Consider the following 21,597-nt stretch of genomic DNA (forward strand, 5'->3'; position numbering starts at 1 on the left):
TATTCATATTTTCAGCCCTGTTGAGGTCACTGTTTCAATGATAGAAAGCACATCAACCTCCCTAATTACTTTTTGAATGATTAAGCAGCACAAGCAGGGATGACGCTTATAATAATTTGTTGTGACACTGTTTTGAAACCTTTTTTCCACTCCTTCTTTCCTGCCTTTATGTGAGTAATTGTTAACCAGCAAATACCTACAGAACAGGCAACCGAAGCATTCTCCTCTTAACATGAAATAAAAGAACATGCTGGGTGAAGTCACATTAATGAGGAGCTGACTTGAAAAATGCTCAGCTAATTCAAAGTAACAACCCTGTAATCCAGACTGTATTAATCTAAAGCTGTACAAAATACTGTAGTGGTGTTTTATTTATGTCCCTTATTGGGTCTTCAGGGATGAGCTATATAGGTATACCAAAAGGCAAACTGTTTTCTAGGAAGATTTACGACTCCCTTAATGGCTGTAAAAGCTGCTCTCTAAGGCATTTGAAACCAATTATCACATACAGGGTACTGCATTGGCTGTAATTAAAAACTTTCACTTTTTTTGTGAAGTATTTATTTCCCTGTTAATCCAGTTAGAGGACTGGAAAAGAAATGGAAAAAGCAAGAAGAAAAGAGTATTTAAAAAAAACAAACCACACCAGACAGCTTAGGCTCAGACTGTATGTTGACAAAAGACACATTTACAACAACACGTAATGAGAATCCTAAACGGGCCATCTGCTGCACTAGACTGAATAATAGGAAATAAGTAAAAACTGTGGTGCTTCTCAAGGGTTGCACATATGGATCCATAACTAATCAAAGCACACAATTAAACTGCTGTTCTGAAATCATCTGACTTTTTATTGATCAATAGAAATATACACCAGGGAAAACAGGCATCAGTTCGTTCATCTTCCTGATTTTGTTTCGGTCAACTTATTCATTCAATTCCACTCTGAAAAGACAGTCTTTTGACTGCTTTCATCCCAGTGAAAAATGTACACTGAAACACACATTTCTAGAGATTCACATAAGTCTGCAAGGTTATCAGGAGAGTGAGAAACAAAAAAAGATGAGGGGAAAAGTCATGTCTGGTCTTGCAGTTGGCATGAAAGTTGAAAGATCTGGTGTCAACATGTTCCCCTTATCACAGGATGCTCAGAATGGATACCTGGCAGCTGCTCAACAGATGCCAACTGGACATCGCTCTATCGACAAATAGCCTTTTTCCACTGCAAGAACTGAAATGTATTGTAATGTGTAGTCATTGCCTTTGGTTCTGGTTACTGCTCACTGCCTTATTTGGGGATTTCTGGTGCTACTCAGGAAATCAAGGATGCCTTGCGGAAACATTTGTGATGTGTCATGGGGCTAGATAAATATAACTGATTTAACCTGATTTGTGGCTACAACAAATGAAAAAATAACAAACAGGAACCACCATTTCATTACCTCATCTGTATGAACCAGGGCTATCAATATTTAAAGAAAGAAGAACGCTTGTTGGACAAACCAATATGTCCAGGCCCCAATAAGGGTTAGGGGAGAGGTTAAGAGCTTAAATATCATGATGATCAAATTGGCTGATTCTGCACTTCACTCGAAGTATGTCCAATGCCAACATGTTCTCTTTGTAGCAATATGGAAGGTAAGGATGTGGAGAGCATTTATATTAGTGGAATTTATTAATATAATCATACCTTAACCAGAGTTTAGTAGAATCAATAATGGGAGCCATGTGTTTGTCCCACAACCACTAAAATAAGTTGCCTTCCAAATGGCAATTAAAAATGATGCCATTGTTCCTTTTCAGTTGTGCATATGTTTATGTACAGTACATGTCCAAGTTAAAAAAAATACTGGGGAACGTGGTAACAAAGCCTCAGTATGATCTATGGCAGAGTTTGAAGTAGCTGGAGTTTGTCAATAGATTTTTTTGGAATCTAATGAAGATAATAATTTACGTAGTGTTAAGAAACTATCTTTGAAATCCTTACTTCAGATCTGATCAGAGTTGACAGATTGCAAACTTCTGTAATAGTTTTCCTGTCATTTGTGGTCAGCTTTAAAGATTGTTGTTCATCCACATGATTAACAGTAGAACTGCAGGTAAGTAATGTCAAACCTTTGGGTATTCACATTCAACTGAAATGCATACCAGAGTATTGTCAGCATAACTATGATCATTCATGTGATGTTGCTTGACGTGGATGCATGTATAGTGAGAGGACAAGTGGACCAGGAAATTCAGGGCCAGATGTATGCACATTAAAATATTTTTAAAATATACAGATGTGACGTAAGACTAACTTTATTTATCTATTTATACACATATGCATGTTAGTGCCAATGTGTGAGGAAAAGTACTTCAGGTTCAGTGGAAATCATGGTCATATGGTAGCAGTTGCGACATACAGGCTAGCAGCTTATCGCAATGCTTTAGGGAGCAGCAAAGCAAAAAAAAAAAAAAAAAAAGAGGAAGAAACGAAACAACAAAGAGGGGCTTTACACAAGTTTCTCTTGGGCCATTCAAAGCCCACAAGCCAGGTTTAATTACCAGCTACAACTGCAGGACTGTCTGCTGCAGAGGAGGGCGTTACATTAGCAGTCTAGCAGCAGCGGGTTGCAACTTTGACAGACACTGATATTAAAATCAGATGTAAAATGCACATCAATTAAAACGGCTAATAAAGGACTATACTTTCCACTACAAATAAATCGCACAAGACCAACACAGTTTTCAAGACAGTGGATGAAAATTCTGTAGTTAATAGTGTCATTTATCATAACTTTGGTTTTGGGTTGTTAAGTTCCTGCAGTGGAAAAAACAGTGGAAATCTTACATTCTTGGCAGTTTGGTCTAATATGAGGCCAACGGCTTGACCAAACTGGAGTTTGGATCAGCTAACCTTCACAAATCTACCCCTGGGATCCAGCTGCTCCAGGGTCCTCCTGTCACTGTGTGCATGCAAACATATTAAGGGGTTCATGAGCTTACAGAATGAGTGAATAATAAGAGCCAATGGATGATTGGTGACCTGCTCAGAGTTTGAACAACAGTGAAGATAAAGACCAGAATCCTTTGGGTCCAGGACAAGCTTTACCTTTTCCTCTAACACATATAACAAGCAGAGACCCGTATGCAAATTAGCCTGTCTTTTTAAATCCCTGGTCTTCTCTCAATTTGCATTTTCTCTGTCATTTCTGAAAAGCACTTAAGCCTTGATGGTTTCCCCCAAATCTCCCTTCAGCCTGTGTATTTTTCTCCCCTGTTACACATAAAAGGCTTTTCTTATCCTCTGATTTCACATAATATCACAGTTCCTAATTGTCAGTTTGTCAGCAGTAATTTTGCATCCTTGCGCCCAGGATTAAATGACATGAGTAAAACGCTACAACGTTTCTACAAATCTGGCCAAAGGTAAAAATAGAAAAAAAAAATTGTAATGGTAATCTTTAGGTGTCAGGGTTAGCTTGACTTGTTGCCAGTTGCTTTCCGACAATTCATTCCAGTGTTTGCCTCTCTGGCTCCCAGTCTTCCAAGTCCGCATAGTTTAGCTCGAGCGCTGCCGCAGTCAGGCCCAAAGAGCTGACTGACCCAGCCAAGGACCCATGGCCTTCGTAGGCGTATGTTTGAAGTGAGTCATATGGCGGGCCCCGTGTGTCAGAGTCTGCTTCAGCCACCTTCTGCTGGATGATCTGCTGAATTATGTCATGGCCATCCAGCAGAAGGGAAGGCGCTGACTGGCTGATCTCTCGTGGAATACAGTCAATGACGAACCAGGCAGGCTCTGACTCCGGGCTGTAGCTCCCATAATCCACTTTCCGGGCTTTCCTTCTTCTCACCACCACCATATCCACCTCTTCATCCTCGACCTCGTCATCCTCTCCATATGGGCTCGGTCCACAGCTGAGGTAGGTGTGGAACTTCCTGCGAGACTCGGAGGCTTTGGGATGTCGAAGTGCAGCAATGTCAAAGGCCTCTGTGTCCTCCTCCCCGCCTCCCTCGTCGTCATAGGTCACTACATTTTCTCTGATGTCCTCTTCAGAGAGAATCAAGGGTTCCTTGCTTGTTTTCTTATTTCGTAGCTGGGTGAATAGCATCACTATGGCTGTAGGGAAAGGACAAAGGGGAAAGAAGTCCATACTGAGAGTAAGAGAGAAACCCAATGACAACCAATGTACTTAACAATGACATGAACAAAATGATTAACATAAGAGGCTTTCTGTGCAGGGAATGATGAAGTGCAACTAAGACACATGTCTCTAACAATACCTGTAAAGCATTCATGGCATCCTGTTTTGGAGGGATTTAATGAAAAGGTGTCATAGTCTACTCAGTGTTTTGTCTGCTGGCTGTGTGAGAGTAAATCAATCAGCTTTCATATTTTGTAATTAAAAACTAAAGTAGTACTTCAAACAAAAATACAAATCAGGTATTCCAGTTCTAAAAATATAATGAAGGAAGGAAGGAATAATTATTTTCCATGACCACCCAACACATTTTTGATCTACATTTGATAATGTGTAGAGCAGGGGTGCCCAATACGTCGATCGTGGAGGTAGTGCAGGTAGATCGCGTGACATAAAAAAAAAAAAAAACTCACGCTTGCGACTTGATTGACATACAGTATTGCATTACTTTACACTGTTTATATTCATTTACAATTTACAGGAACACTTGGCTGTTTTGTAGACATTGTATGTTGTTGGTTTTTGATACTTTTATGTATATTAATAGACACACCTATTTGTATGTACATGATAGTTCAATGATTATTTTAATGTCTGTTTGTTGTCCACAAATCACACACTAAGCCAAAAATCTAGGTAAAAGTCCATTCAGAACGCTGCTGAGTCCTCAAGACAGTAGACCATGTTACTCCACCACCACATTTTTCTGTCTCTGCTCTTGTATTCAAATGCTTTAATTTATATTAATATTTATTGATGTTTCTTAGAGTTTCTAATATTTATTTAGTTCTATCTCTTGGAAATTATTCTTGGGACTGTGTTTAACACTGAAAGCAACTTACAACCACAGTCAAATTCTTCCATATGTAGTAAATAAATCTGATTGTGATGTGTAAGGTTGGTTTGCATAGCTTAGTTCTAATGATGGGTGAAATGGTCAAAGATGGCATTTATGTGATCAAAAGTATTTCAGAGGGAATGGCCTTAAAAAAAACGACATTATTGTTACTGTCATTAACATTATGAGTATAAATATTATTCAAACGCAAAGTTTGAAATCGTCTTCTTAACAAAGGGACTCCATTCCTCCAGCTGTACTTCCTGTCCGGTTTTAACAGAGTTTAGAAAATACAACTCATCTCTGATCTCTAATATCCAGCAAGTTCAGTGGCCACAAGGAGGCACTAGTCCCTCATTCTCAGCCATCCACCCACTGAATGACTCCATGATTTGAAACCAGGTAGAGTGCACCAGTTTTCACATGGATTATCAAATTTTTTGCAATTTGAACAATTCAAAACAAGCTAGTTTCACATTTAAATTCTCCACCTATGGGCTATAATCAGTGGGACTTACTAACGCACTTACCTAATAATATGACGATACACAGCAGTATGGCCACAAAAGCCCCAGTGCTGAGGCCAGCTGAAGACAGGAAGGCCTGGGCCTGACAGACGTTGTTGCTGTTGCGCCCCCTGGTGTTCCTCTGACACACACAGACCTTGAGGGAGACTGTAGTGGTGCTGCTAAGAGGAGGCTCTCCACCATCAGCCACAACCAGCACCAGGCTGAAGTACTCCTGGTCCCTGTCCTGGCTGAAGACTTCACGGCGGCGAGATACAATACTGGCAGTGTTGTCTGGAAACAGAGAGGACAGGGTGGAGGAGGGCGAGGGAGGAAGGTAAAGGATCTGCACATTGGATAAATAGCTCCCAACACATTAGATGAAGAAACATTTCAAGCTCACAGATCAACTTTTTGATCACTTTAAACACAAGTTTGGATAGGATTCGAGCCGTCCGAACAATGGCCTCTTTAAAGTGGAGCTACTTCCCTTTGGCTATCCAAATCTGCAGGGCTCCTGATAGACTACACCTCTAATGTTTGCTGACAATTACCTCCAACCTTCCCTGAGCATCCCTTTAATATTTGCACCATATGTCATATTATCCACTCACTTGTTCTTTCTATTTTCTTTGTATTTTTGAGTATTTTATATTTTTACATTTTCTTTGTGTTGAGCACAGCACTGGAGGGGCAACAAAGCAATTCACCACACAATGTGGAGATGAGTTGAGTACAAGTCAAGGTCTTGACTGGTTATTCTGGTTATCATGATGATAATTTGCAAATAAATGGCAGCGAAACAGATGCTAAACTGAAAGAGATACAGCTGTTGAATATGTATGAGGAGTATCTTTACAAAGCACGATACGTCCAAAGTGCCCTGGAGAGCTCCAAACCATGATAAAGCCCATCAGCTAGCAGACAGAAGCATGTGTGTATGTGTGCATGTCTTTCCACATATTTTAATGGTTGTGGTTTTCAAAAAGTATTCAGGCTATGCCCACGGGACTGTGCAGAGAAGGGTATCTTCATTTCCATAATGTCTTTCCTGTTGACATGCATCAAGCCTTGGTGCACACACACACTGTACAAAGACAAAGTCACCGTTCTCGCCTGTGGAGGGAGATAAACGTGAAACACACCTCATTATTTCTCTTTCTTTCTGTATCAACCTCAGCTTTTTATTTCTTCATTTTGACTGATGTTTGTTTGTTTGTATCTAAACCACGGGCTATCATCAGAACAGGGATATTATGTAAGAAGGTGTTGATCATTACATTTAAATCAGGCTTCTTTAAAGGCTCAAAGAGCAAAAAAAAAAGCTTAAGCAACAATATTTTGTTTCATTTTGTCCCTTTGCATGGCTATTTACAGCAATCAAGTTTTTTTTTTATCTGAAGAACATGACAGGTGTGTCAATATTGACACATTAAGGGCACCCGGACGTTAAAAGACGGCATCTCATTAATTTCAGTCCAAGTTGTTTAACAGACACATACCAATATACCATATACACGCTCCCAGGGGAACCTTTTTTAGGACTTATTAACTTTACCTACTCCTTACACTGTGGAACCAGGGTGTAAATTTAGTTCCCCTGTCATAATAGACCGCACCCCCCACAACACTCCCAAACACACACACACAAAAGTCCCTGCTCTGTAGTGATACTTAAAAGTATTGGTAAATTGAACTTAACTAAATGTACTCATAATAAAGCCACAAATTCTGGCTTTGTTGGTTTTGTGGCTGGGACAGAAGTTAAAGTACCACAGTCAAGGGACACGGCAAAAGAAATGGCTCTAACATCATTCTCCTGCAGAACAGAAATAAAATGTATGCATGAATGCATTGTAAGAATCCATAACAGAAGACACCAGACTTCAAAGGGTCGAGGTAATCCATGTTAAACCACACTTTTAAAGTTCATACATATGGAATCGTGAAGTGCTGCAGTGTTATATGGATGCTCTCCACATATGCCAGTCAAAAGAGTGACACACTAACCATTACATGATTAGAAACATGCTTTGTGTTTGTAAGGTTGCTTTACCTGAGTAATGTAACATCTTCATCATCTGTTGCACAACCAAAGGAGAACAAATTGGAGATGGCTCATATTACCACAGTAGCATCATTAGCTGATCATTGTCATAAGCTCACACTACACACGACTTTTAAAGAATCTTCGCAGATCTCCTTTCAAATCTCAAACATGGACACACCATCTATTGTGGCCTGTCGTTTTTTCCTCTCTCATGTTCAGTGTACTTCAAAAAAACACTGCTGTCACGTTTTCCAGTTCAAATTAAACAAACCTTAACTTAACCTTAACAACCTTAACTTTCTCTAAACATGAAGTCAAAAGACTGTTCCGATGCCTGGTTCTCCAGCGTGGCTGAACACACCACTCAGTTCCACCCCTTCCTTTTCACCAGTTGAAAATCAGATGTAAACACATGGAGAGAGCAATTTTTTGATTACTCTCCTCTCACATTGGCTATTGTAGTCCCGTTCGGAAAGTAGGTGATGCAATCATCCAGCGTTTAAATCGGTAATATGTTTGAACGTATCGAGGTGCCCTTGATCAGTCAAGGAGCAGATCTTGAGGTTCTGTAAACCCTTCAAACTACCAGATGATCAGGGCCGAGTGTCAGTACCTGTTTCGACTAGAAGTACACACAGGAGGGTGGACTCAGAAGCTCGACACAAGGCAAAACAGATTGAAAAAGGTGCAGTTTAATGTTGCACAAGATACAACAATGACAAGGCACCAAAAAAGACTAGATTCAAAAAGACTAATGACAAGAAACTCTCACAAACACTGATTAATGACACTAGAACACTCAACACAAGGGTACAAGACGAGCTGGAAAACGCAGACAATATATACGGTACATCAGGGAAGGGAGCACGGGTGGAAACAATGAGGGTGAGGCAGACAATCACAGGAGCGGGAAACGCACAAGGGTGGGAAGTCAAGGGACCTGAAATGAGAGGGAAAAGTTGAACGCCACAATAAAACAGGAAGTAACAGAAAAACACAAAAACTAAACTTAACAACAGATAACAGTACCAAGATACCAAAGACTTCGCCTCCAATCATCGGGAAGAGCAAATCAGGGACAAATTGGCCTAAGACCCCATTCTTTGCTGTTGAACCTTGCAAGAACATGTTGTGTACTAGGAGCAGATAGAGATTCCCTGTCCTCAGAAAAGTAGGGCTACAGGAAATAATATGAATCATGGTCCCTACCCTCCATGGATGCTTTGAGTGTGACACTGTTCAGAATATAAACTATAAGGAATATAAGCTAAGGACTACCATGTAAACCCAATTACTCTCATGACATCATAGAGTGAATGAAATAAATACCTATCATCTGTAATACAAACCAAGGATCCTCATTTAAGAGGATTTTTTATTTTTGTTTTACTTCTGAGCTCTCTACTTATTTTAGTGCTCAACTGATCAAAGCTAATTTAAATAGGATTATTTTAGGATCCAATTTGTAGAAGAAAGTTCAGGTTTAATGTAGTTTCTCCTTCTAAATTCAATACAAAATGCCATTTTTAATGACTACTGCAGTCTCAAAATCATTCAAGCCCCTGAATAAAATCCCTCATAAGGGCACTTAGGTGTTGCAAATCAGGTGTTCTCTCAAGCACACCTGATGCAGCTCAATCAAGCGGCCTCATTAGTTGCATCAGGTGTGCTTGAGATAGAACATATTAAATATCCAGACTTGCTAGGGGTTTGTTCAAAATGATGTTTGGTTGCATGGTACAAATATGAGTAAATCAAGAGAATTGTCCAAAAAGTTCAGAGAGGAGATTATTGCCTTGCACAAACAAAGAAAAGGAGACAAAAACATAGCAAAGGCACTTAATGTTCCAAGAGATACTGTTGGATAGCATAGTTTGCAAGTTCAAAGCCAAAGGAAAACTGGCTACACTACCTGGACGTGGCAGAAAGAGGAAGCTCTCAAGGGGCAGAAGGCCCCATTGTAAGGTGCATACTAAACACTGAAGGCCTCCATGCCTGAACTCCAAAAGCACAAAGCAAGTTGGCTTCAATAAGCTCAAAACCATATAAATAAGCCATAGAGGATTTGATATTCTGTTCTGTGTAGACATGACACAAAACAGGAACTTTTATGGTCTATGCATCGGCAGTATGTCTGGAGAAGGAAGAATGAGGCAGACACTGAAAAGAACATCCTGCCCTGCAGCGTTTGAAGGGCAGGATGGATTGAATCAAGTATCAGGAAATCCTAGGAGAAAACGTCATGTCGTCTGTAAGCTGTCAGGAAGCTGAAGTTTGGGCGTCATTTGACCTTCCAACAGGACAATGATCCCAAACATACCTCAAAGTCCACACAGGCTTGGCTTCAGAAAAAGTCCTGGAAGATACTAGAGTGGCCGTCACAGTCACCTGACTTGAATCCCATAGAAAATCTCTGGTGGGATTTGAAGAAGCTGGTTGCATCATGCAAACCCAAGAATATTGAAGAGAGGATATCGCCCATGAGGAATGGGCTATGGGTGCTCAACTAAGTAGGCTACTAAAGATGATTGTCAAGAAGGGGTTGAATCATTTTGAGGCCGCATTAGTCATTAAAACTGGCATTTTGTGTTGAATTTGGAGAAACCACCTGCAATATGAATGGCTCATAGATTCGACTTGGCAATGTGAGATATTTTTTGTCTGCTCAGCTCCTAGATCCCTTTGGCTCAGCTGTTAGCCAGGAAGCTAACATTATGCTAGCAAGATTCAACATAAATAATGTTACGTACAGTTGACAATCAGTAAATATAGTGTGAAAATATGTGTAACATCAAGACTAGATCGCTAACCAATTAAGTCACTAATCAATGTCAAGATTTTCATAGACAAATGGATGGTGGTGTGTATCATACTGTCGTCTGCAGCCTAAAGCTGTCAGCTGAATGTGAGATGTGAGATGATTGTTTGTGCCGACTTCACCACGGAGGATTGTAGCCCTGATCTTCCACACAGCCACGGTTTTTCAGGGTCGCAGACAAAAGCACAGGCTCTCCCCCGTGAAGGGAGATCACTGACATAAACAGTTCAAAGACGTGATCACAGAGTGATCATGCGATCCAAAGTCGTCCTCTGTCTTGTGGTGTTCGGAGGATGAGACACTGAAGGACCAGTTACACTCACTGTTGGGAAGAAGCTAGCTTGGTGAGGTGTAGCAACAAACTGTAAACAGAGGCTCTGACTGTTTTCCTGTTGCTATGGTTACCCAGACCATGTTATAATAAGCAATACATTTTGTCTGATACTGTTGGTGTCAGTGATGACATACACATAGGATTTCAAGTCTCAGAGGAGGACTTTGAGGTGGTTTCAAACTGAATACATCATATTACACTCACACACTACACACATTATCAATCCAATCAATCAATCAATTAATCTTTATCTGTATAGCGCCAACTCATATAATTTCATATATTCAACAGCGCTATCTCAAGCTGCTTTCCTAAACTAAGGACTCAATGGGGATGCACAACAAACAACAACCAAAATATTAACAGCAACTATAGTTCTGACAATAGGAATATGACTGATAATGAGCAATATGGTAACAGTGAAATATAGTTAATATATGAACAATAATAATACAACTAATATTAGTAAAAAAGTGGCAACTGCCGATGATCCGCAGCAGTGATTCATGAAGCCAGAGAACCACAGCAGGAGAACCAGGACCAGGATCCACAGGAACCAGAGAACCACAGCAGGAGAACCAGGACCAGGATCCACAGGAACCAGAGAACCACAGCAGGAGAACCAGGACCAGGATCCACAGGAACCTGAGGGATGAGAAAAGCACAGAAAGGCTCCGGGGAAGATACCAAGTTAGTAACAGACATTAAAGAGACATGAAGCATCAGGATGGAGAGGAAGAGGAGGAGAGAGGAGCCCAGTGCATCATGGGAGTCCCCCGGCAGTCTAAGCCTATAGCAGTATAACTAGGGGCTGGTCCAAGACCTGATCCAGCCCTGAACTATAGGCTTTATCAAAAAGGAAGGTTTTTAGTCCACTCTTAAATGTAGAGAGGGTGTCTGCCCCCCAAACCCAAACTGGAAGGAGGTTCCACAGGAGAGGAGCCTGATGGCTGAAAGCTCTGCCACCCACTGTATCTTTAAGTCATAAGGCTTTAGAAAAGACCACCTGCATTGCAATTACCCACCATGCTCTGTGTTCTATAGAAGCACAAGTAAACCACAACAAGACAAACTGCTACAGCATTTGGCTCACAGACTGCTGTCCTACCACCCTGTCTGAATGTGATCACTGTGTCTCATTACTGAGACGGCTGTCAGCTCTTCTACATCCTATATCTGTCTCAGGTCAGCTGTAGAGAGAAGCACAAAAACACCAAGAAACATGGAGATATGAGAAGATAGAAAAGAAAATAGAATTTGACAGAGAGAAAGTGAGACAGACTTAAAGGGACGCAGCGATACAGGACTGGGGATGGAGGAGAAAACATGAAAAGCTCAAAGAACATCACACAACCTGACACCTGAAAACTAAAGGATGACCTGTCTCTTCCAGTTTATACTGGAGAGATAAAATCAAAAGCTGAGTGAAGGTAGGAAATAAACAGAAAACTTCAACAGCTGGGTAACCAAGGCAACAGCACCAAAGGTTTCTCTTGGACATAGAAGGGGATCTCAGTTGAGATGGAGGGATGGAGGGAGGAGGGGAGGGTGGGGGAAGGCTGGTACCTGATCCACCAAAAGCAAGGAGAGAAGACTGTACTGGAAATGATGCCAGCTGAATGTATTGTACAGGTACAAAACCACCCCCCAACAACTATATGTTCTCATTTCTTGGAGAAGCAGCTCTGAGATGTGCTTTACTATGAACCAGTCTTTATTCTTAAATGAAGCTGGCACAAAGGTGGAGTGATATGCTACAAGTAACAGTTGGGGTAAATAAAAGCTCTGGTCAGTATTTGGGAAAATACAGCACTCCTATTCCTTTTTTAAAACTGGACTTCTACTTTTTCCTCGAGTCTAAATTTGAGTAATCTACGTTTTACTTTACCACAATGGCCATTTATACCTTTGTATTGGCAAATGCCAAGTTGCCAGCAACCTGCAAAAAAATTAGCATCACTGACGATAGATCAAAACCCAGAGCAAGAGGCAGCTTCCAGTGACAAGTTTTATCAGCAAGTGCTTTTTTTTCTGTTACTTTGCATTGGCTCGCAAAGACAAAATATTACCATAGAAACTGTACTTTGAGTAATTTATTGACTCTGTACTTTACTTTTATTTGAGTAGGTGTCTCAGATGACAGTTTTTATTTTTACTTGAGTCATTTTCTCTTGCAGTAATTAACTTTTTACTTGAGTATAGATTTTCAGTACTCAATCCACTACTGAGCAGTTGTGCCAGGTGTGATAAACTCTGTAGCCAGGCATTCATTACATTAAAAGTGCTGGTGCTTCCCCTGAGAGCACAAGGCATACTTGAAACTGTGCAGAGGTTATGGATGTATCAGAGGAATGCCATACTGTCTTCTAAGATGGTTTCCCATTAAATTCAAATTACAGCTGCTTATTGGGCTCAGTTTTCTGGGACCAGCATCAGAGACCTACTCCAGTGAACCCAGCTGACTTCCTGATGGCTCACTACACGTATGTAAAGGGTCCTGGCTTGGTTGGTTTACTGGGCTATGGTAAGCATGTTACGTCATTTCCGGTTTGTCACTGTGAGGAATCTGGGAGTTATCTTTGATCAGGATTTGTCCTTTAACTCCCATATAAAGCATATTTCCAGGACTGCCTTTTTCCTATCCATCCATCTTTTTCCATCTCCATCTACAGAAAAATTAGTCCATGCATTTGTCACTTCCAGATTGGACTATTGCAACTCCTTATTATCAGGCTGCCCCAATAAGTCCTTAAAGACTCTCCAGCTGGTCCAGAACGCTGCTGCTCCTGTTCTGACCAGAACTAAGAGAAGAGACCATATTTCTCCTGTACTGGCTTCTCTTCACTGGCTTCCAGTAAAATCTAGAATAGAGTTTAAAATCCTTCTCCTCACCTACAAGGCTCTTAATGTTCAGGCTCCATCATCTCTTAAAGAGCTCATAGTACCGTACTACCCCACTAGAGCACTGTGCTCCCAGACTGCAGGCCTACTGGTGGTTCCTAAAGTCCTCTAAAGTAGTGATGGAGCCAGAGCTTTCAGCTATCAGGCTCCTCTCCTGTGGAACCTCCTTCCAGTTTGGGTTCAGGGGGCAGACACCCTCTCTACATTTAAGAGTAGACTAAAAACCTTCCTTTTTGATAAAGCATATAGTTTAGGGCTGGATCAGGCCTTAGACCAGCCCCTAGTTATGCTGCTATAGGCTTCATTTGCCAGGGGACTCCCATGATGCACTGGGCTCCTCTCTCTTCCTCTTCCTCTCCATCTTTATGCTTCATGTCTCTTTAATGTCTGTTACTAACTCGGTATCTTGCCCGGAGCCTTTCTGTGCTTCTCATCTCTCTGGTTCCTGTGGATCCTGGTCCTGGTTCTCCTGCTGTGGTTCTCAGGTTCCTGTGGATCCTGGTCCTGGTTCTCCTGCTGTGGTTCTCTGGTTTCATGAATCACTGCTGTGGATCGTCAGACATTTTTACTGATATTAGTCCTGTTATTATTATTCATATATTAACTATTGTCATATATTTCACTGTTACCATATTGCTAATTATCAGTCATATTCCTATTGTCAGAACTATAGTTAATAGTTAATATTTTGGTTGCCGTTTGTTTGTGCACCCCCCCTCCTCTCTCTCTCTCTGTTCAACCTCTACCCAACACGGACCCCGACAGAAAAAAAATTTCCCCAATGTGGGACGAATAAAGGTTTATCTTATCTTATCTTATCTTAATTGTAATATGATCATTGTATTTCTATTCTATTCTAACTCCCATCAACAGAGTGAAAGTGGATGATTTTTAGCCATCACTCTGAATTAAAGAACAGGAGACGTAGCATTTTTCAGACGTAGCATCTGATATGATGTGAGCACACCAAGAGACCAGGATGAAATGGGACGCCATTTTGTTTGAGTGTGTGTCTTTTTTCCATAGGTAGATGCAGCTGAAATATTAAGCTGTGAGACCTCGTCCTGTGAGAAACCTTTTGTAATAGAGGCCAGTGGCAGCTGACCAGTAGAGGAGATGAAAATCTACTTAAATATCCATCCATTATCTATACCGCTTATCCGTCAGGGTTGCGGGGGACGCAATCCCAGCTGACTTCGGGCGAGAGATGGGGTCACCCTGGACTGGTTGCCGGCCAACACATAGAGACAGACAACCATTCACGCTCACAATCACACCTACGGACAATTTAGAGTCACCAATTAGCCCAACGTAACATGCATGTCTTTGGACTTTGGGAACTCAAGACAGAAAGGCCCCAGGCCCCTGGATTCAAACCTTCTTGCTGTGAGGCAACAGTGCTAAACACCCTCTGCTTAAATATGTTAAATATAATTTAGATGTATGATACCAACAATTATGAAATAAAAGTGTTTCTCAGTCTTTTTCTGCCTGGCAGCTGTCATTACATATTGTTTTCAAAAGGTATTTTGTTAATGTCTGTCTGAATACTATTATTATTATTATTATACTATGGGTGATGGACGCCAGCAAAATGATATCTTATGGAAACCCTCAAACTTTTGGCAAGCAGGTGACTTGAGGCTGATGTTTAATTGGCAGCGAATTAGTGTTGTTTAATCTTTCTTGATCTAATGTAATTGGACCATTCTCATGGGTGTCAATCATTTTCACACCCCACCATGGCACCTCACTCGACTGTGTCAATCATACCGTCCCACCGGTAGCTGAGCAAGATGGTTTGTTCAAGTGAAACCGTGGAAAGTAAACAAAGCTCGGTTATTTCCTTAAGAAAAAACCCTCTCTCAAAAAGTTCTTCGGATGAACAAAGGAAAGTAAAGGACCTGGCCCACCAAATCAATTTACAGATTCAGATTCCTATCAAGATTAATAGACTGTGACATTTTTTGGAGCTTTAGAGTTTGCTCTGCGTGGCCATGATGAGAGTGAGAGCTCAGAAAAGCCTGGGATATTCTGTGGGTTGGTGGGTTTTGTGGCCTCCTTGATGCTGCATTGAAAGAGCACTTAGAAAATGCTTCTGTTTTTAGAGGGACTTCAAAAATGTGCAAAGTGAGTTATTGGATGGACTGTCGTGAGGGAGCACATCATCAAAGAAGCCCAGAGTAGAGAAAGATTTTATCACAATCAAATATCCTTGATCTACAATAAAACAGGAGACAAACCCATCTAAAATCTAAAGGCTACACTTTCCTTCTTATTAACTCTGTGACTGTGTGGACACTAGAGCAGCTGTCAGGTGTGCTGTGCGAAGATAAATTGCGGCCCCCAAAACAGTTTTAGCACCAGCCGCCACTGATAAAGGCTGAAAAGTAATGCTGCCTAGATTATGTTTTTGATCAACATTTTGAAGAAACAATGAATAGTTATTTATTGAATGTACCAGTATAATATACAGTGGCAGTGGATCACAGTTCAGTAAGAAATGTGATAAAATTACTGCTTTTCTAAAGAGCTGGAAAATGGAAAATAGGACATGAATACAGATATCAACATGTCACCAGTGTATTATTATCTGCTGCATATACTGTATAGACTTCAATAATGTAGCGTGGAACTTGAACAGTGTTTACTGTGGCGTGAATAAGCAACAGAACATGTGTGACGGCATGTGTGTCACATCAGAGTAAACAGTATTCCAGGCTGTGTATATGGTTCTGTGTGGAAAGGCAGTCATGCCTTCACATTTTATAGAGGAGGCGGAATGATGGGTGTAAGAAAACAATTTGGGATTATTTACCAAGAATAAACACATACATCTGTGTTTTACCATTGTACAGGCATTATTTGTTTGAGTTACTATTCTTTTCTATTCTATTCTTCTTTTGCTGACATCTGATAATGAATTTGCAACTGAGTGCTGACAGAGGGATTTATAAGGAAAATGATGCCTTCAGTGTATTCACTGCTACTATATGTTTATCCACTTCACATCACTTATGCATGTGTGTGTTGCCACATGGCAATTTGTTCTGTATGAGTTTCTTAATCTGTCCTCAATCCCATTGCCATCTGCCAAAGCTTAAAGGATGCAATATGTTTCCTCCATTCTCTGTGGGTCCATAGCATCTGTGCAACAGTCGTATTTCAATATAAATAAATAGGGTCAGTAAGTCAGTAAGTAAAGAAAGAAATAGCATCTTACCTCCATTGTCCTTCAAGGTAAAGTTCGGATTGGCTGGATGCTCAGCAGGCGTATAGAAGGAAAACTTTCCATTTGCAAAGTTGTCCAGATCTGCTGCTCGGATGGTCTGAATCACCTGATGGAGATACATGGAAGAGATGTAAAGGACAAAATAAAGGCAACCCAAGGAAATAATAAAGGCAGATAGGAGAGACGGACAGCGTACAGAAATGGAGATAAACCCAACATCACAGCTGGATGTGGTCAGTTCTGGTCCTTATGATCAGACCCTGCTGTGATCTCACTCCTGCACATGGTGTAGCCAGAGCATGTTGTCACTGCTAGTTGTCAGCACAACCAAGATTATTAATCTGGGTGCAGTTACTCTTGAAGCTACAGTCAGACCAAAATTCTCTTGGCAATTTGACAACTTGCATGGTGTGGCTAAAAGCATTCCCAAATGAAAGGTCAGCCCCTTTCTCAAACTAGCTGGACACTGAAGAGCAGTACAGTTTTCCACACAGAAAGTAATGGGAAATGAAATCTGGTCTGACAGCTTGTTATACAGTCTGTTGGTATCACTACCAGAAAAACATCCCAAAATAAACAAACACAGACACACACACACACACACACACACACACACATACACACACACAGTTTAAATGCTGCTGTGCAACTGACTGCACCAGGGGTAGTTCGAGGGTCAGTTGAGATCCAGGGATTAGTTCTGAAATCTTTGACTGAGTCATGTCTAACACATCATTAGATAAACTTTGCAATATCAATAGGTACCATCTAAATGAACTATTATACACATTTACATAAGTTGTACATCTCCAAGCACAAACATACAACATGGCGGCATTGCAGATATTCAGGACAGCTACAAATATCTTGGGATCATGCAGGCAAATGGAACCTTGGGGAGGCCACAAAGAGGTCAGCCACCGCCAAATACCTCCACAGATTAAGAACAAGGTCCGAGCCATCAGCACGTACACCCTGCAAGTCTGATGACTGACAGGAGAGTACAAGGAGGAGATAGAGGCCACCGATATCAAGACAAGGAAGTGCCTCACACGCATGAGGGGTCTCATCCCAAGTCCCTGAGACTGTACACTAAGCAGAACAAGGGAGGCCAAGGAGTGGCGAGAGTCAGAGTCACTGTCCAGGATGAAACAGCACTCAGATCTAACAAGACCAGTACAGAGAGGAGTCCTCTGTCTGATGCCATAAGGAGGTCGTTTGTAACCTTCACCAGTGCTGTCTCTGTTCTATAGTTCGCTCTAAAACCTGACTGAAAATCCTCAAATAGACTATTAAAATTTAGCTGATTGGCTACAACTTTCTCCAGGATCTTGGAGAGAAAGGGAAGGTTGGATATAGGTCTATAGTTAGCTAATATACCTGAATCAAGAGTAGGCTTTTTCAGAAGAGCTTGAATTACTGCTACTTTAAAGGACTGTGGTACGTAGCCTGTTAGCAAAGACTGATTGATCATATCCAGTAAGGACGTGTTAATTAAGGGCAGGACCTCCTTAAGTAGCCCAGTAGGAATGGGGTCTAGGAGACATGTTGATGTTTTCCAGGTTGGATGTGAGAAACTAGCTGAAAATGGCTGCAGCTCCACCTCCTCGTCCAGAGTCTGGAGGAATTAATATGACTGGTGACTAGTGGCTTCATTAAGGCTAACATATCCTTCATGGTGCAGCCAGGTTTCTGTCAGACACAATAAATCATGGTGGTTTATTTATTTGTATTTTAATTGTTGATACAGTTGCACTTAAAATGATTCAACCCCCTTAGCTGAAAGGTTGTACATTTTTCCAATACACCTGTGTTCAATGAGCAAGTCAAACAAGAACAATTGAAATAGCTTAACACAACTACTTCACACACACACACACACACTTTTAATGACTACTGCAGTCTCAAAATTATTCAACCCCTTCTTGACAAGCATCTTTAGTACTTAGTAGAGCACCAGGTTCTGAGAGTGTTCCTCCAGAATCCTCATGGGCAACAGCTTCCAGCTCTCTAATATTCTTGGGTTTGTGTGCTGCAACCACACTCTTGAAGTCCCACCATAGATTTTCTATGGGATTTAATTCTGCCCACTGTGATGGCCACCCTAGTATCTTCCAGGACTTTTTCTAAAGCCTTGGTGGAGGTATGTGTGAGATCATTGTCCTGTTGGTAGGTCCAATGAAGCCCAACCTTCAGCTTCCTCACAAGAAGCATGACATTTTCTCCTAGGATTCCCTGATACTTAATTGGATGTTCTTTTCAGAGTCTGCCTCATTCTTCCTCCTCCTGACATACCGCTGATCCATAGACCCACAACGTTCCAGTTTTGTTTCATCGCTCCACAGAACAGAATCCCAAAACTTCTGTAGCTTATTTATATAGTTTATTTGCATTAGTTATTAGTTTTTTAGCATATTGGAGCCGACTTGTCTTGTGCTTTTGGGTCAGTACTAGTGAACGTCTTGGAGTTCAGGCATGGAGGCCTTCAGCATTTGGTATGTGCCTTACTGTACTGTCGAGGGTTTTTGGCCACCTGCCTCCGCAGACATCTGGTGGCATTAGCAACGGTATCTCTAGAAACATTCAGTGCCTTTGCTGTCTTTTTGTATGCTTGTCCTTGTTTGTGTAAGGCAATGATTGCACAAACAAGGACTGATTTGCAAATGAGTGCTGTTATGAGGGGTTCTATTCGGGGGGTTGAGTAATGATTTTGAGTGGTCATTAAAAATGTCAGTTTGTGTTGAATCTGGAGAAACCACCTGCTGTGTTGAGCTATTTCAGTTGTTGTTATTTGAGTTGTTCATTAAAAACCGTACATTTTGTTGCAATAACAACATCTTACATGAACAATAAGTTATATTGTTGTGTATAATAATAGAAAGAATAAGACATGGTTAGAATTTACATGAAATAAATTTTATCAACAAGGAACTGCAGTCAGGTAATAACCCTTGTGAGTAACATCAAGCAGGCAGATGAGCATCCCTGAGAAGGGTCTGACAGTTTATGCAGATATTTGTTGGTTGTACAAACCAAAGGGCTAAGTGCTAAGGCCAGTTGGTATTTTCAACTACTCAACACTACATTACTATTCTACAACATACTACGTTCACATAGGAGGAATCTAATTTGGAGGAGAGTATTCTTTCACACATCAAAGCTATGCTTCGGGGGGGTTAGTGTCTTGCCCAAGGACACTTGAACAAAAAGACTGGTTTAGACAGGGATCAAACTGCCGATCCCCTGATTGGTGGACCACCTGCTCTACCTTTGAGAGGTCCACTTCCAGAGAGCCAGTTCTATTGGATGTTCCTGTGGATGTATGCCAGCTGCACAGTCCCTCAAAGCTTAAGACATCTGTGGCATTGTATATGTGTGAGAAAACTGCACACTTCAGAGCAGAGTTTTGTTGTCGCCAGCCCGGCACAATATCTATCCACATCAGGTGGATGGATTATCTTTCTAAATGAGGAGTGCTCACTAACACAGATTTAACACATTCATGCACAAAATTGGAGAAAAAAAACTTTCTGTACATAAAAAGATAAGTTTCATATCTTTAATTTCAACTTGTGCAAAGTAGGTGGGGCATTCTGCCCGATACTTGGCTGGATATTAGATATAACATCAGTACAGCATTGACTTTATTACACCTATATTAAAACCAATCTGTCTTTTCTAGATGGACATAAGACACTTTTTTTTTCCAGGAACAGCATTGGGGAGGGCGGTCAGGCAGGAGAACACAGGAGTGAACACAAGAGGAGAAGAACAGGGAGTGTTTGAATCTGGAATGATAAGTGAGTTTTTATGGCAGGGAGTATAATCAGAATGAGTATCATAATCTTGCTGGAGTTGTGACACTTGTGTGACCAGAGCTCATTGAGGTGCTGTTTTATTTATTAGGAAGGCAATAAAGTGAAAGCAAATTCTCCAATTGATTGAGTTTGCAGATTATATAATATTTCACACATATAATTGCCATCTGATGCATTCCTCTGTGGGTTAATTGTTCATCGACCTGTTAATGCAACCGATGCACTGAAAGCCTCATTTCCAGAAAGCTCAAAACAAGGTAAACCTGTCAGACTCAAGCAGGTGTGGACTGGCTGCAGGTTATTTCAATAATCTGAAGGTTTCACCCACACATCAACATAAGCACGGGTCTGAATGAGGATAACTGGATAACTATATCATTGTAACAGTAACATAATCTCCAAACCAAAAATAAATGTTTATGTTATTCACCCAATGTTCTTTTCAGATTACTTGTCATCCAGAAATTTGTAATTCAATAATGCTATTTCAATCCACTACATACATCACTGAAGGTTTTTTTCAAAAGCAAAAATCAAGTGACATTTGTAAGTGTTGCAGTGTTTTCTCAGTCTTCAGGATGGTATCTGCCACTTGTGTCCAACCTAAACAGCCAGTCTCATCGCTTTGCAATCAATTATGCAAATATGGTACACAACTGAGTACCCAAATACAGTAGGAAAATGCCAGAATGACGTGCCAAGCATGAAGATTTCTTAGCATTAATTTACTGCACTGCCAGCAAAATTAAAAAATAGTCTTGCTAGCATGTGTTATCTGTTGCCTGAAGCCAAGCTAAATGATTACATGCTCATATATGCACACAAAAAAAACATATATATGAGCTTGAATTTGCAAAAAAAAAACCGAGAAAGTAGTGAATAAGAAAGATATATATAATAAGAGGTAGTGTGTGTG

General features: G+C 40.8%; 1 protein-coding gene across 1 annotated transcript in view; it reads right to left on the reverse strand.

Annotated features, from left to right (window-relative positions):
- Positions 1-3,494: 3,494 nt before the first annotated feature.
- Positions 3,495-21,597, reverse strand: part of LOC139213727 (cadherin-18-like) — a 107,939-nt gene continuing 89,836 nt past the window's right edge. Inside the window, exons 9-11 of the mRNA XM_070844319.1 lie at positions 16,855-16,969; positions 5,553-5,822; positions 3,495-4,102 (exon numbers count right to left, since the gene is read on the reverse strand). Of these exons, the coding sequence (XP_070700420.1) occupies positions 3,495-4,102; positions 5,553-5,822; positions 16,855-16,969 (993 nt within the window). The remainder of the gene's footprint in view (positions 4,103-5,552; positions 5,823-16,854; positions 16,970-21,597) is intronic.

This window comes from Pempheris klunzingeri, chromosome 15 (genome assembly GCF_042242105.1).
Source record: "Pempheris klunzingeri isolate RE-2024b chromosome 15, fPemKlu1.hap1, whole genome shotgun sequence".
In the NCBI taxonomy this organism is placed as follows: Eukaryota; Metazoa; Chordata; class Actinopteri; order Acropomatiformes; family Pempheridae; genus Pempheris; species Pempheris klunzingeri.